Source organism: Ambystoma mexicanum, chromosome 4p, assembly GCF_040938575.1.
Source record: "Ambystoma mexicanum isolate Mex_15411 chromosome 4p, UKY_AmexF1_1, whole genome shotgun sequence".
Lineage (NCBI taxonomy): Eukaryota > Metazoa > Chordata > Amphibia > Caudata > Ambystomatidae > Ambystoma > Ambystoma mexicanum.
In genome coordinates this window covers 424850900-424865321 of record NC_090927.1, presented here as the reverse complement: position 1 = coordinate 424865321, position 14422 = coordinate 424850900, and the positions used below count along the sequence as shown (strand labels likewise).

Here is a 14422-nt window from a genome sequence, read left to right as displayed (position 1 = left end):
CGAGCCCCACGATTGTGTGTGTGTCAGGACGGACGCGTACGCTCCTTGACCCATCCCTGCCGTTTTGTCTAATAAACAGCAGAGTCACCTTGCTCCTTGTGTGCGTCTCATACTCTATCTCATCTCATCTGGGATATACACGGGAGGAGTTGGGGCCTCCCTGCCTGGAGGTCTGCGGACGGTCCGGCCGACCCCGGCAGAATCCCTCCCCGACAAGTTGGAGGCACTGCTGAGATCTGTTTAAGATCGACTTTTATTTTTACTTTTTCCAGGCACTCCCGTTGCGAGGAGGCCCGGCGGCGCGGCCCCCTCTGCCGTTGCCCCCTTCTGAGGACTACAGGACCATCGCGGAGCTGCGAGAAGACCGGACAGCGCAATCCGGATATTGGCCCTCGGGAGCCGGTTGAGAAGTATCCCGCCCGCGGTTGGCGAGTGTCCAGACGTGGTCCAGACGAGGGGAGGTGGCGAGCCGCTTGGAGGGGTGCACGCAGTCGAGCGGCCCTGCATCGAGAGAACTTGGTGAGCATGACACACACAACGAGCAATGCGAAATTGTGAGGGAGGGGGGAGGAATTAAATAAGGGAGGAGGGAGGTGTTGCACAGGTGCGCGGCGAAGGTTTGACAATATAGTGTTGGCCATGGAATGAAAGGAAGTGAAAGGTGTGCGAGAGCAGTCGGTTACATCACGCGAAAGAGGGGGGCGGAGCACGAAACATCACGTATGGCCGCTCGTAGACACTGATTGGCCTAAATCGCGACTAACGTGTAGGGGTGGGCGTGTGTGGTTTCCTACGATTTGGCATTTATTGATCAATGAGTAGATGAGGTTCCCTATTGTTCGAGCAAGAAACTCGATAGGTAGATGAGGTTCCCTATTGTTCGAGCAAGAAACTCGATAGGTAGATGAGGTTCCCTATTGTTCGAGCAAGAAACTCGATAGGTAGATGACGTTTCCCTGTAGGGGGTAGCTAGTTGCATAGTTGCCTAATACGGAAGATAATTGGCTGGTTAAGCCCTCCTGTTGAGGGGCGTATCACACGCGAGGCGACGCAGCGTGTGCAGTCCGATTATATTATTGATGAGATTACCTTGTTCCAGGAGAGACAGGAAGACAGCTGTAGGGTTAGCGGGGGTAAATTGCAAGTGTATTTTGAAGTTAATAATGAGAATGTACTAGTAGCGTAAAGACATCGGTGACGTCACCAGTAGGGATTTTATAGGATATCACGAGCACAAGGAACATTGAGTTTTGAAAGTGGTGGGGAAGAGAAAAATGATGAGGGAGCGGATACGAAGATAAACGATAAACGAGTGGATCGGAAGAGGAGAAGGGGAGAGGGGCGTGGCTGAGCACGGAGAACGCCGGCCACGGCAAGTGTAAAAGGGGGAGGAGAACGAGGAATAAGGACGACTGTATAAGATCGTCGTAAAGGGTACGCAGCCACAGGGGGCTGCGTGCGCTTCGGCCGCAGGGGGCCGTAGAGGAAGGAATGTACAATACAAAATTATACATATATATATATATTTGTGTTTTATTATTTTTCTTTTTTGTTTGTTTTTGTTTTTTTATTAATTATTATTATTGCATAATTTGTTAAGGATTGTCGTAAGTCCCCACACTTACGGGGCCAGGTAAACAATATAAGGTTGTAAATTGAAAACTGATAGTGAAGGGAGGAGTAACAAGTGGGGCACCACTATGTCATATGGGACAGGGTTGGGAGGGTGGGGGAACACCCTCACTACCCCACTACAACACATATGCACCACACTGCCACCCACAGACTGTGAGAGAACTGCAGCAATTTCTGGGGTTATGCAACTACTGTAGAGCATGGGTATTTGATTACAGCTCATACATAGGACCCCTGCTTGAGGGTTTGAAGGAAGCAAATAAAGGGGAGAAAAAGTTGGGATGGACTATGGAAATGAGGGAGGCATTTGACGAATTGAAGGACGCGATATCAACAGCTCCAGTACTGGCATCCCCAGACTATGAGCGACGCTTTTTTATATTTTCACATTGCGACTCAGCAGTAATGAAAGCAGTATTGGCCCAAAAAAAAAAAAAAAAAAAAAAAAAAAAAAACAAGCATGGGCTATAAACCAGTAGCATTTTATAGCGGTCACTTAGACCCTGTGATGTTAGGCCACTTCCCTTGCGAACAAGGCCTCGCTGCAGCTGCTTTTGCAGTAGAAAAGGCATCAGCAATAACCATGGGGTGTCCAACTACACTGTTTGTGGAACATGCACTATTTGCAATATTGAATAAACCCAAGTCCACACTAACGACACAAAGGGCATCAGGTTATGAGATCATTTTGTCTAGGGCTGAACTAGCGATTGTTAGATGTAGCACTGTTAACCCTGCAAGATTTCTAGCAGAAATAATTGAGGAGGGAGATTACGCTCACGACTGCACCCAACTAAATGAAATATATTCATGTACTAGAAAAGTTGAAGAGAATGCACTAGAGGGAGGTGAGCTTTTGTTTATTGATGGGTCATCAACTATTGATCAAGGAGATGGGATACGGAGAACTGGGGCAGCAGTGGTAAAAATGATGGAGGCTCCGGTGTGTGTGGCTATGAAATGTGTACAGTTACCACAGCATTACTCTGCTCAAGCCGCTGAACTAGTTGCACTAATATTGGCATTGAAAGAAAGTTTTAACAAACGTGTAACAATATATTCCGACAGTGCATATGTTACATCCACTGTCCACTCAGGGCTATCAAAATGGAGGAGAAGAGGGTTTAGGAGAGCTGATGGCACTCCAGTGCAACATGCCCTCTTGTTGGCTGAATTAATTGAAGTAATAAACGACCCCCAAGAGCTAGCCCTAGTAAAATGCACCGCACACACCAATGGTGAAGACCACGTCTCAAAAGGGAATGCAGCAGCAGACGCACATGCGAAATATGCTGCATACTTTGGTGAGATATGGAACCCCACAGACTCACAGAGAGGGAGAGGGAGGGGAATGGCTAGGGAGATGTTAATAAGAGAAGGGTATACCCATCTCCCAGCCACACAGATTATGGAATTACAAGCAGCAGCACCAATGGCCGAAAAGGAAATATGGGTAAAAAGAGGATGTACAATGTCACCAACCGACGCACTATGGCGCCAGAGTGGTACTGGGAAAGTTGTAATACCGTTGGCACTTTTAAATACCGCCCTGAGCCAATTACATCACCCAGCGCCAACGACAGGTCCATTGGAACAACAGCAACAACATCCCCGACAGCGGAAGGAAGTTCTACCACAGACAACGACCCAATTGTTCCCTTACCTTCTCACTACCCAGCCACCCCAGAGACAACAACTGACGAAGAAAGGGGTGATCACTACACTGCCCACCCCATGGTCACACGTTCAAAGAGTAAAAATAACTACGCCATCTGAGCGCTAAAAACCCCCCCCCCCGCCCATTGACTGCAAAGGACAGTTGTAACTTAAACTGAAAGACACTGGCCGCACAAATACACATGTAAACACGTGAATGTTCTCTTTTTCTCTCACACATACAGGAACTGCGTATTATTATATAAAGGCAACTTAAACTGAATGTTCTCTCGCACAAATACACATGTAAACACGTGAATGTTCTCTTTTTTCTCTCGCACATACAGGAACTGCGTATTATTGTATTGTTAAGTAGAAAGCTAACTAACAAAGTCCACTGTCCAGGCGTAGATGGTACTCCCAGACGATAACTACCCAGAAGAATTGTCACACCAATTTGTATACGAAATAAAAAGGCCAACATACCTAAAAAGAAGAAGGGTACGTGTTTACTACACAGCCTTCCTCCTGGCCATAGAATATTACATTAGTACCATACGCCATGAGTGCTTCACGAACATTTGTTGCCACAGAAATAAATGAGAAGATAGCGCAGTGCATAATATACTTGGCACTGTTCCAGACGAAAGGAAGATTCCAAGGAACTGTAGTGCACATGACATGGAAAACACGAGACTCATACCCATATGAAAACAACTTCCTCAAGACCTACTTGAGTTATCACAAGACCAGTTTACATGCTGAAGCATTCAAATATATAACAAGTGGCCCTGCAAAAGGAGAAACACAGAAAGTAACACTGCAGTATCTACCATGTGATTGGTACGCCACTGAAGTTCCGGGTAAACAAGGATGCTGGGAGAGGCCGCTACTGACGATAACAGGAAAGGTGTATCTGGATAACAGCTGGGAGATAGGAGTGATTGGCAGCAACATGGTAACAAAAGAAACTATCTCAACCATCGAGACACACAATCACCGATGTTGGACGACGTGGATCAAGTATGTACCAATGCTCACGTGGGTAGAAGAAGATGAAGACCCAATAACGATACTACCGTTGACTGCGCCCAAGGTATGTTACCAGCATAAAGGAGAGGTGGACGTAGGATATAACACCAATTGCGCAAGTGTGACGGAGTTACCTGAGGGGGGAGCGGGAACAGCAGTAATAATGGACCATTATTGGGCCTGTGGAGAAAAGGCATACCATACACTGCCTCCCCTGTGGAATGGTGTGTGCACAATGGTACACGTCAATGTACCATCACTAGTGGTACCTAAGAAGCACGTCGATGTGGCGAAATTTCCTAGAATGAATGAAGGGGATAAGAGAAGAAAGAGATCTGCACCACTTCAGGAGGAGCAAGGGAACAGGACCAACAGCAATGACACTGTCCTAAATAGAAGAAAAAGACAAGGAGAGCCGCTGACAGGAAATTACCTGTGGGGAAGGTCGGAAACGGCACTAACATCAATACCGCCAGAACACAGACTATTCAGCAGAGCAGCAATGTTCTTCTCCTCAATAATACACCCGGGATTACAGGCTTACGCAAACGCAAAGCCTGGATGGGAACTAATGATGACCATCAATTCTACAGTAAATGGGTTCAACGCAAAAAAAAAAGAGGAGCTGCGAGCTGTAAGGATGGTAGCACTCCAGAACAGATATGTATTGGACCTTCTCACAGCAATGGAAGGAGGAGTTTGTGCAAAGATAGGACAATCATGCTGCACGTTCATACCTGCCAATGATGCTGACAATGGTACACTGACAGAAGCAGTTTCGCAATTAGCTCAGATGCACTCCAAAATGACGGATGAAAGCAACGGTGTGAACAAGGATAAGAGCTGGTTTTCACTATTATGGTCGTGGATGCCATCCTGGCTGTCAGATGGACTGAAAATAATAGTGGGCTGTACTATATTGGCTGGAGCTACCTTGATCATAATTAGATTTTGGAAGGCACGAAAGGCACGCACTACTGACGAGTTGCTGGAAATGGTGGGAATGCACCCCTTGATGCCAGCAGATGACGGCCAGCATACAGGTGTAATAATACAGGAAAGGGAGAAGCTGCGCACCCAAATAATTACCAACCATCTAGACCCACCATCAGTAAAGACCGAGAACCCAAGAAACCCCAGGAGCTACATAGGAAGATGGGTATACTGTACTCCTGGGGGTACCTGTGAATATATGTATTGGTCCTTTGAAGATCATGTAAACCACTATGGACATCTCAGAGGAATAACTAAGATATGGCGAGTAAGAGGAGATAACGAGAAGGATATGTTTGTGGTCGACAAGTCGACCAGAGGGGGGACTGAAGTGGGAGAATGGAAAACCAGGCTCCCGTCCTTCGCCTCTCGCGCTTGGCCTAGAGGGTCACGACCCAAACACCCGCCACAAGAAGAGTTTGTCCATTTACCAGACGACCAGATACCCTGGTACAGGAACATACGGATGTGTCCATCTGCTTGCCCAGCAGCCCGCACTGGCCATGCCGACACCTGCGGCACGGATCAACTAGACTAAAATCTACACGTCGTTAGAGATGCCATGACGACCTAGACAACGGGAAGCACATCTGTACAAATATACACACTGGACATTCCCACACCAACCTACACGAAGAATATACTCAGTGCTATGACGTAGGCGACAGGCATATTCACGGACGTGCATCTTTATTATTTTTATATAGGCTTTCAGAATGCAGAAACGCAAGACGCGTCATGAACTTTTTACTAGCTTGCTCACGCTTCTCTTTGAAACCAGTTACCGCCATGAAAAGTATAATGAAGACAATACTGGTTATGGAATTATATGCTCCTATAACCTAAAGCACCTGTGCACCAAACGGACAACTTATGCACCAGGCCCAAGTAGGCCTCAAACAAAAGCTCCCGTGGACAACAACAAGGCAAGAGTCAGTTGCTGATCCTGCAGAATGAGCTCGGCGAAGCAACCAGCCAAGGTCGCAATGTTGCAAACCCACGTTCCAAGAGCAAATCATCAAAGGCACGATGTTGCAACCTCGCACTCCGCGCACCAACGTTAAAATCACACCGACAAATTAAACCAGACGCGCAGTAGAAAAACAATATTAATTGTGCAGAATTATGCCTCTTTCACGGTCCCTCCCCACGTGACCAAGCCGAACCTGACGAGATGCCAAACCCGGGAGAACAGAGGCGTCTGGATCCCTCGCTACGAGACACTGGCAGATACACTTGAAAGGCTCAATGGACATCTGCAACAGTGGGAACGGTACCCCGTCTAGCTATGAATAAGTCCTCACATTGTCTGCATGTACCCATAGTGAAACATTGTTGCAACTTACAGGTACACCGAGAGCTGGGAACGACGGTGGTCCCAGGCTGGGAAGCTCACGGGCGCACCAATCAGAACATGGGGCTCTTATCACTGACGCCAGCACATTTAGCCAATCCTCAGGAGTCTTCATGTAACAATTCTCATGTATCTAATTGTAGGGACAACCCAGATATACCACCTGACTACACCTTGTCCACTAATATCGTTCTCTATATGTGTGCTATACTAACCCTACCACTCGAACGCCCAATTAAGAGTGGCGATAGGTTTTTTTGTTAACTTTCTGAAGTGACGCAAGTAGCGCGTCATAATACAGTAAAAAGGGCCTGCGAGCCCCACGATTGTGTGTGTGTCAGGACGGACGCGTACGCTCCTTGACCCATCCCTGCCGTTTTGTCTAATAAACAGCAGAGTCACCTTGCTCCTTGTGTGCGTCTCATACTCTATCTCATCTCATCTGGGATATACACGGGAGGAGTTGGGGCCTCCCTGCCTGGAGGTCTGCGGACGGTCCGGCCGACCCCGGCAGAATCCCCCCCCGACAGCTGGAAGGGGTTTTAAGTGATTTCCCTGTGCAACAGCGTGTGCACGTTACTTGAGAACGTGGTGAAGAGGCATTCGGGGGAGTTGGTCAGGAGGGTGGAGGAAGTGTTGGGTCGACTGAAGGGAAAATGTATTCTGCAGCAGTGCATGGTGGTCGTCCGGCAAGGATGTGTAGGCCACCCAAAAGAATGAGAGAGTATAGGCCTCATCATGAGTCTGCCGGTAACCCTTAAATGCAGCGGTAGCGCTATTACCGCCACATTTAAGGGTCCGCCAGATCATGGCCTTGGCGGATTTCTCCCCAGCTCTGAATTGGGGGGAAATCCACTGAAATTTCGCAGTCTTACCGCCGGCGGGAAATCCGCCGGCGGTATGAGCGTAAAATTTCCCGATTGAGCCCAATGGGGAATTCCCGAATGGGCTCAATGGGGAATGGGCAATAGCCGTTCCGCTGAACCCGTGATCCGGCGCTATTAGTGCCGGGGGGGGGGGTTCAGCGGTAGGGCTATTAGCGCCAGCGCTAATAGCGCCGCCGTTACCGCCCAACTCGTGATGAGGCCCATATGTGGTAGGGAGTGGAGTGAGGCATGAGCAATTTAGTGCACTAAGATGTTCTCGTACATTGATTGCTAGTTTCATTGTTGACATTTGTGTCTCTATATTGTGTTCCTTTGTGTGGAGTTTTCCCCTTTTATCCATGATATGTTCCAGTTTCCATGTCTAGTGATATTATTTTTCATTTTCTGTGAACAGCAAGAGGGGGGAAGATGTGTCATAATGCAATATGCGTGTGAGCTGGAATGCTGGCTCGCCTCGTGTAGTCAGCATTCCAGCCTCGCAGGAGAAAGCACTGTTGGGCTGAGCTGTGTGGCGGTGTGCCACGGGGTCTGTTGAATAAACGGTAGAGTTGACCATACCTACCTGGAGTCTTCCGTTTCATCACGCTTTTTTTTCTAAATTAGGCCCGTGGTAACATGCGCAAATCGTGCATTAGCTGTCACCACTTCCATAAATTGTACTCTTTTGAACTCTAACGAAGCTTTGTCTTTGTAATCTTGGAAAAACGATGACGTGTTCAGAGTATCGCGTAGTCATCTAATGTTGGCATTGTTAAACAGTGCTCGTGTTGTTAAAGAGAGACGTGGCAGAGGGCGGTCAGGTGAGTACAATCCGCGCGTCCCGCAGCTGCTCCCCTCTGTGTGTGCCTCGGGGAGACGGCAGGCGGAGTATTGACTGACAGACAGCACTATCAGTCTAGTCCATTACGCCTTCACCCCAGACACCTCAGCGCCTGCTCCTGAGGCCAGAGGGGCCCGTGTGCTTCACATCATGGTGGACGTCTGGCCCAGTCCCTGCCTGACGTGCGCGCACAGGCAGCTTGTTCTTTGTGGTTTTGAAGAACTAATAATGATGATGTTTTATGAAATGCAAAGAAAGGGATATATGGATCGAGAGGGCCTCTGAGGGGCTGACGTTGAATGTCATCGATACGAGGGAAGGACACGGTCGGTGAAGGATGGGAACCGCAGGGGAGCAGCGGCTGACCGTGTGACAAGAGTGAGATAATTATCACGCCGACTCGTTACAAAGATCAGTGCCGCTCTGCACGCAGTGCTGCCTGACAATACACAAGGTCACCGGAAACAGACATCCCGCAGAAGACTGGATTTCACACAACCGGCGAGTGGTCCGGTGGCTGCCCATTGCAATGCAAAGAGAGAGACGTTATCTTTACTGAGTAGCAGCTTTCACCCGTGACACTGTATGTGTGGACGCTCGTATCTGATGGCCGGGCACATGTTGTGGAAATGTTTCGTTATTAAGGACACAGAGTAAACATCGCCTCAGAACAGCGCTTCTAAAATGCAGGTGTGGCAAATACAGACCAACAAATACCAGAATGCAAAGAGGTATCAGGACTGCAGGAGTCACTCACATGCCAACTCGGTCTCCCTTTGTCGCATCCCCTCGATATTTTAAGAATGTTAAGACCTGTCCCTGAAAACAGCACTTTTAAACCACACATGACATCTATATTTTAATAGAAAAAAAACACGAGGTTCGAAATGTGAAAATACACAACTTTGTATTTCACCAAGTGTGCATTTCACCACTACGCTGAAATCCATTGCTCTAGTGCCCTAACATGGGGCACGGGTGAGATACAGCACTTCTTCAAGGGGGATGTTGAAGTGAAGCGGAATATTAAATGTATGCATGTATATACTCTAATAAATATTGTAAATGTCCTAAGCCTAACAGAGGACCTAAGTTCCAGTCAGGTCATCTTTGTCGGAAACAAATTGAAAAATAGCCAAATATCAAGTGGAGAAATGAAAACGGGGCGATGGCGTTAAAATTATAGATATGCACATTGTAAGCAGCGTATCTGCCACTCGTAGCAGCAGAGCGCGAGCTGCTATTGCAGCGGGTCTGTCTGCTGAGGTTTTACACACATCTGAAGAATGGCACCGAGGAGGGCGTACAGTAAAGGAAGGGGGGCCCCGCCCCCCCCCCCCCCGGCTCGAGACGGGCAGCAAAGGAGAACTCTGCCGGTTACCAGGGAGAGCGACGCTCCTAGCAGCCGTCTGTCACCTCCCGCGACACAATGGGAGCAGCCAATGAGCGCGGCGCGGGGCGTGTTCCGGCTACTCTCGGCTCTATCTACCCAGAGCGGGCGGGCGGCGCGCTCAGAGCGGAGCCTCCGTCCTCCAGGCGCAGCGCACCCCGGGGAGAGGCAGCGGGACTGGCGCCACAGGACGGCAGCACCCAGGCTCAGTGGCCGCGGCTGCACCCATGGAGAGAAGGAGGAGGCGAAAGCTGTAGCAATGTCGACTTAAGCAGTCACAGAGTGGGTACGCATGGAGCTCCTCGCCGCTCCCCCCCCCCCCCCCCGGCCCCAGTAACTTCTACTCTCGCCGGGATATGACCCGCTCTCCTCTCAAGGGCGCAGGGCGGCTTGAGGGGATGCTGATAGCCCCGGCGTTAGTAGAGACAGCGTGCGCACTGATGCCGCATGCATGCGGTGAACACACTCATCAACGCACAGTAATGAGTTCACGAGACTTGGACCGACAAGGAAGTGCGTTAGCTGTATTGTTGTGGATCTTTTTACGTCCACGGCCGTGGTTCACGTTGTCGTTTTTTTTTATTGAAATCGCTATCCTAATGTAAGAAATCGTAAACCCGGAAGAGTGAGGCGTTTTAAACGAAATTGTGTCTATTTTGCTTCTGACATGGACCAGAAAAGAGCTTCAGACTTACGTGTCCGTCCTTGAGGGCTGTGTGTAGTGGATGGACGAGATGCTTTGTAGGCAATATGATTACACATAGATTTAATTGTTGCATGTTCTGCTATGTGCACACCTACTTTACCCCGAAATGTTCGTCCTTGCCCTGGTGTGCATTGTGGTGCTTGCCTTATGCAACCTCACCCCCTGTTCTGAGAGAAAGAGCTTGGGGTCGGGTTCAGAGCAGGTCAGCAGTCGGTCAGGTCTATTCCCCGATTAAAGAATGCTCTGCCGGGAAATGCACTGGGCGCTGTACAGCACACAGGTTGGTTGTGACATACTGGGAGTGGTAGGGAGCAGCCCGAACTGCGTGGCGTCGCTGGGTAAATGCACAGCAAAACTTCTTGATGCAGGCGCGGATTAGTCCCCATCGCCTGGGGGTGTGTTGGGGACGGGCTTGGTGTGGGTGCCATGTACATGCTCTTAACGACTGTTGTGTGTCTTTCCTTCCTCCCCCTCAGATCTGGTGTTTCTTGACCTTCGCCTCGCCTTGTCATTGATGGGAAATCAACTGGATCGCATCACCCACCTGCATTACAGCGAGCTGCCCACGGGCGACCCCTCGGGGATCGAGAAGGAGGAGCTGAGGGTCGGGGTGGCTTACTTCTTCTCGGACGAGGAGGAGGACCTGGACGACCAGCGCGGGCAGCCGGAGCCCAAGTACAGCGTCAAGGAGCAGCAGCCGAGCCCGGGTGAGCAGCCCAAGAAGGGCAACCACCACCACCAGCAGCAGCCGAACCAGCAGCAGCACCTGGTGCTGAACGAGCTCGAGTTCTCTGCCTTCAGCTGCCAGGAATGCATTTTCTCCAAACTGAGCGACACGCAGGACTTGCACGTCTTTTCCATTCCGGGCCTGCTGAGCCTCTGCAAGCCCGGGGACCTGCTGGAGCTGCTCTTCCTATGCCCGGGCGGGCACCCGCCGCCTCCCCCGCACTGGGCCGTCTACGTGGGCAGCGGGCAGATCATTCACCTGCACGGAGGCCAGATCCGCCAGGACAGCCTGCACGAGGTGGGCAGCAGCATGGGCCGGGTGGTGAATAGCTGGTACCGCTACCGCCCCCTGGCGGCCGAGCTGGTCCTGCAGAACGCCTGCGGCCACCTGGGCCTCAAGAGCGAGGAGATCTGTTGGACCAACTCGGAGAGCTTCGCCGCCTGGTGCCGCTTCGGCAAGCGGGAGTTCAAGGCCGGCGGGGAAGTGCCGGCCGGGGACCAGCAGTACTACCTGAAAATGCACCTGTCCGAGAACAACGTGCACACGCTGCGCTTCCACAGCCTGGAGGAGCTCATCCGGGAGAAGCGCAGGGTGGACGCCCGGGGCAAGATGCGGGTCATCAAGGAGTTATCGATTGTGGAGGACAATGACAAGGAATGAGGCTCCATCCCCCCCAACTCCCCACGCCAACCCTCGGGCGGGCGCCTTCGACCAGAGCCTGCCGGACACGTCCTATATATATTTTTTAAGATGTCCATTTTGGAAACATTCCAGAAACCAGCATACTTATCATGGCCACGATTTTGTTTGGTCTCTCATTCCGGCCCAGCGTTTGAAAAGCTATATCTTGATGATTTAAAAACAGAAAGATGTTTTGGATCTGACGCATTGTCCTGTTTCTTTTTTCAGGGCAGTCCAGGCACCATCGCCGAATCTTTTGTCCTATGTGCACAAGGGGCTTCCCCGCGACCATCCAGGGAGGTGGACTTTTTGTGTGTAAAAAAAAAAGACATACATTATAAGTGTAAAACTCTGCACACCATCCTGAGGTACTTCAGGGGAATTAAGTAAACCACGACCTACCTTATTCGGCCGCTAGGGGCTTTATAGCCTGGTTGAGTCATTTAGCACATCTTCTGGTTCTCTGAAACCCCAGTGACAGTGCCATAGGTCAGCCATTTTCAAGCAGGTTTGCGTAGTACCCCGGAAGTAATCCTCGGTGGCGTTCACAGTTCCATCCTGAAAGAGAACACACATATATTCTAGTGAGTTGCTGGTGGTGTTCACGTTTTTTTTATTGACCATTTTTGCAACACTAAATAAAATTTCAAATTGAAATTTTTATTTTCATGGCTTTAATCCATGATATAACTGGGGGTCATACACGTGGATTCTTGGCTAATAGTTTAGCTGACATGCCGTTGGACTGCTTTCGATGTCTCCATCCTCTGAACAAGTCTGCCCTTTAAGATTGGAGTTTGGCTGCAGCCCACAGACGCAAACATGTAGAAGTGAGCAATCTGCAGATGGGGTGGTCGTTCCATGCTATCCTGAAGTAGCTTTCCAGTTTAGGTGTCTGTTCTTCTAAGGGTTTCTTTGTTCCCCCTCTACGTGTAACCGAGTTCTAGATCTATTCACAATTAAATAGTGGTACACATTCAAATTTGCAGAGCAGCTCTTTTCTGGATCCAGAGCCAAATTGAGCACTGCACCTTGTGTGGGCGTTGCTGTGGCATTGAGGCAGACAGACACAGCTTGGGTGCCAAAGAAGGACCATGCATTTTAATGTTTTTTTTTTTCTACCATTGGGGGTGTCATTTCAACCAGAAATGATGTGCATAGCAAGCAATACAGGAGTCAAAGGCAGTGCCTGTGTTCAGTGCCTTCAATACATTGAGAAATATGGGAAGCAGTAACCTGTCGATGAGGGGTCATGTAATGGAGCTTACATGTATGGGGCATGGTCTAGGGATCAGACACAACTAACACATGTTATAAGCTTAGTGCCACAATGTATAATATTCTACAAATTCAGAAATGTGCAGATGTACAGCTTGGGCATAGGAGCGGGGTCAAGTGGCAAGGGTGGATCAGAGTCAGGTGGCAAGCTTGGCAGGAGCCTGTTCACTGGCCAGAAGGTGTTGCATGAGTCTGGTCTTGAAGCCTTTCGTCATTATAATTGTTTTGATATCAGAGTGGAGGGAGTTCCACTGGAGGGGGCAAGCAGGAAGACGGGGCAGAAGTCGGCCATGAGGGAGGGACTGGCAGAGAGGTTGAGCAGGGAGGCGGAGCATAGGGTTCAAGAGGGAGCGTACCGGCACTGTAGTTCTACATAGTGCACCCGTGTCCCAGCTCTCTCTCTCTAGCACACATCGAATGCACAATAAATACCTTGCCCACACACATAGCCCCTTAACTTTTTCTTTGCAGAATAGATCTATCAAAAGCACAACTGGGTGCGCTCTGCACCATGGCCTTACTGTTCTTGTTTGTGGGACCATAAGGCAGTTTTAGTTCAACTGTGAAGCTGCTGCCCCCGAGAAGCTGAGCAGTACAAATCACTATGGTCATTAACAAGGGGAGTGCACCAGAGGGCAATGTCTAATGTCAAAAGTGCCAAAGCTCTTTGGTCATTTCATGTTTACTTTCTGTGACATTCATTTGCAACAAACCTCATCACACCATCTCTTAAACTATTTGGCGTTGAGTCTAATGTCTTAATGACCCAGGTATTTTTGCATGTCGCAAAATGTGTACAAATATGCATTTGGCTGCGGCCACAGATTGCAGATGACATAACAATATGTGCCATAATCATACAACCCTTATTAAAAAAATGTTTTAATCTAATAATCACAATTCTGATAAATGTCTCAATTGCCACCTATTAACATAAGATGTCCTCCAAGGTCACTTGTTTCACTGATAAACACCAGGTCATGCTATCATCTGTTTGTGGCTTTGACTTGAACATTTACATTCTGTTGTATTTAAGCATAAGGTAGAGTGACCGTAGACAGTTGATCAATATCTTCAAGTCAAATGACTCATCAGGAGATGACCACGCCGATGGCACATTGTTTATATACTAGAGTCAAACCTCTGGCATTTTGAGTACAATTGGAATGTGACATTTCTACAGCCATGTAAACGTTTATCATGTGGGTATAAGTGGAGGGAGGATGTGATGGGCCACCACTCTCCCAACTTTTTAGGAAGGCC

The 14422-nt window shown here is 49.1% G+C and overlaps 1 protein-coding gene across 2 annotated transcripts; it reads left to right on the top strand.

Moving 5' to 3' along the window:
* The first annotated feature begins 9853 nt into the window (after window positions 1-9853).
* LRATD1 (LRAT domain containing 1) lies at window positions 9854-14053 on the top strand. 2 transcript variants are annotated; one of them, XM_069605945.1, is made up of 2 exons: window positions 9854-10053; window positions 10950-14053. In XM_069605945.1, the coding sequence occupies exon 2, from the start codon at window positions 10988-10990 to the stop codon at window positions 11858-11860; it is 873 nt and encodes a 290-aa protein (XP_069462046.1). In that variant the 5' UTR covers window positions 9854-10053; window positions 10950-10987; the 3' UTR covers window positions 11861-14053. The 2 variants fall into 2 exon arrangements, with proteins under 2 accessions (XP_069462046.1, XP_069462047.1); XM_069605946.1 differs by having other exon boundaries at window positions 9891-10049; window positions 10950-12538.
* The last annotated feature ends 369 nt before the right edge of the window (window positions 14054-14422 follow it).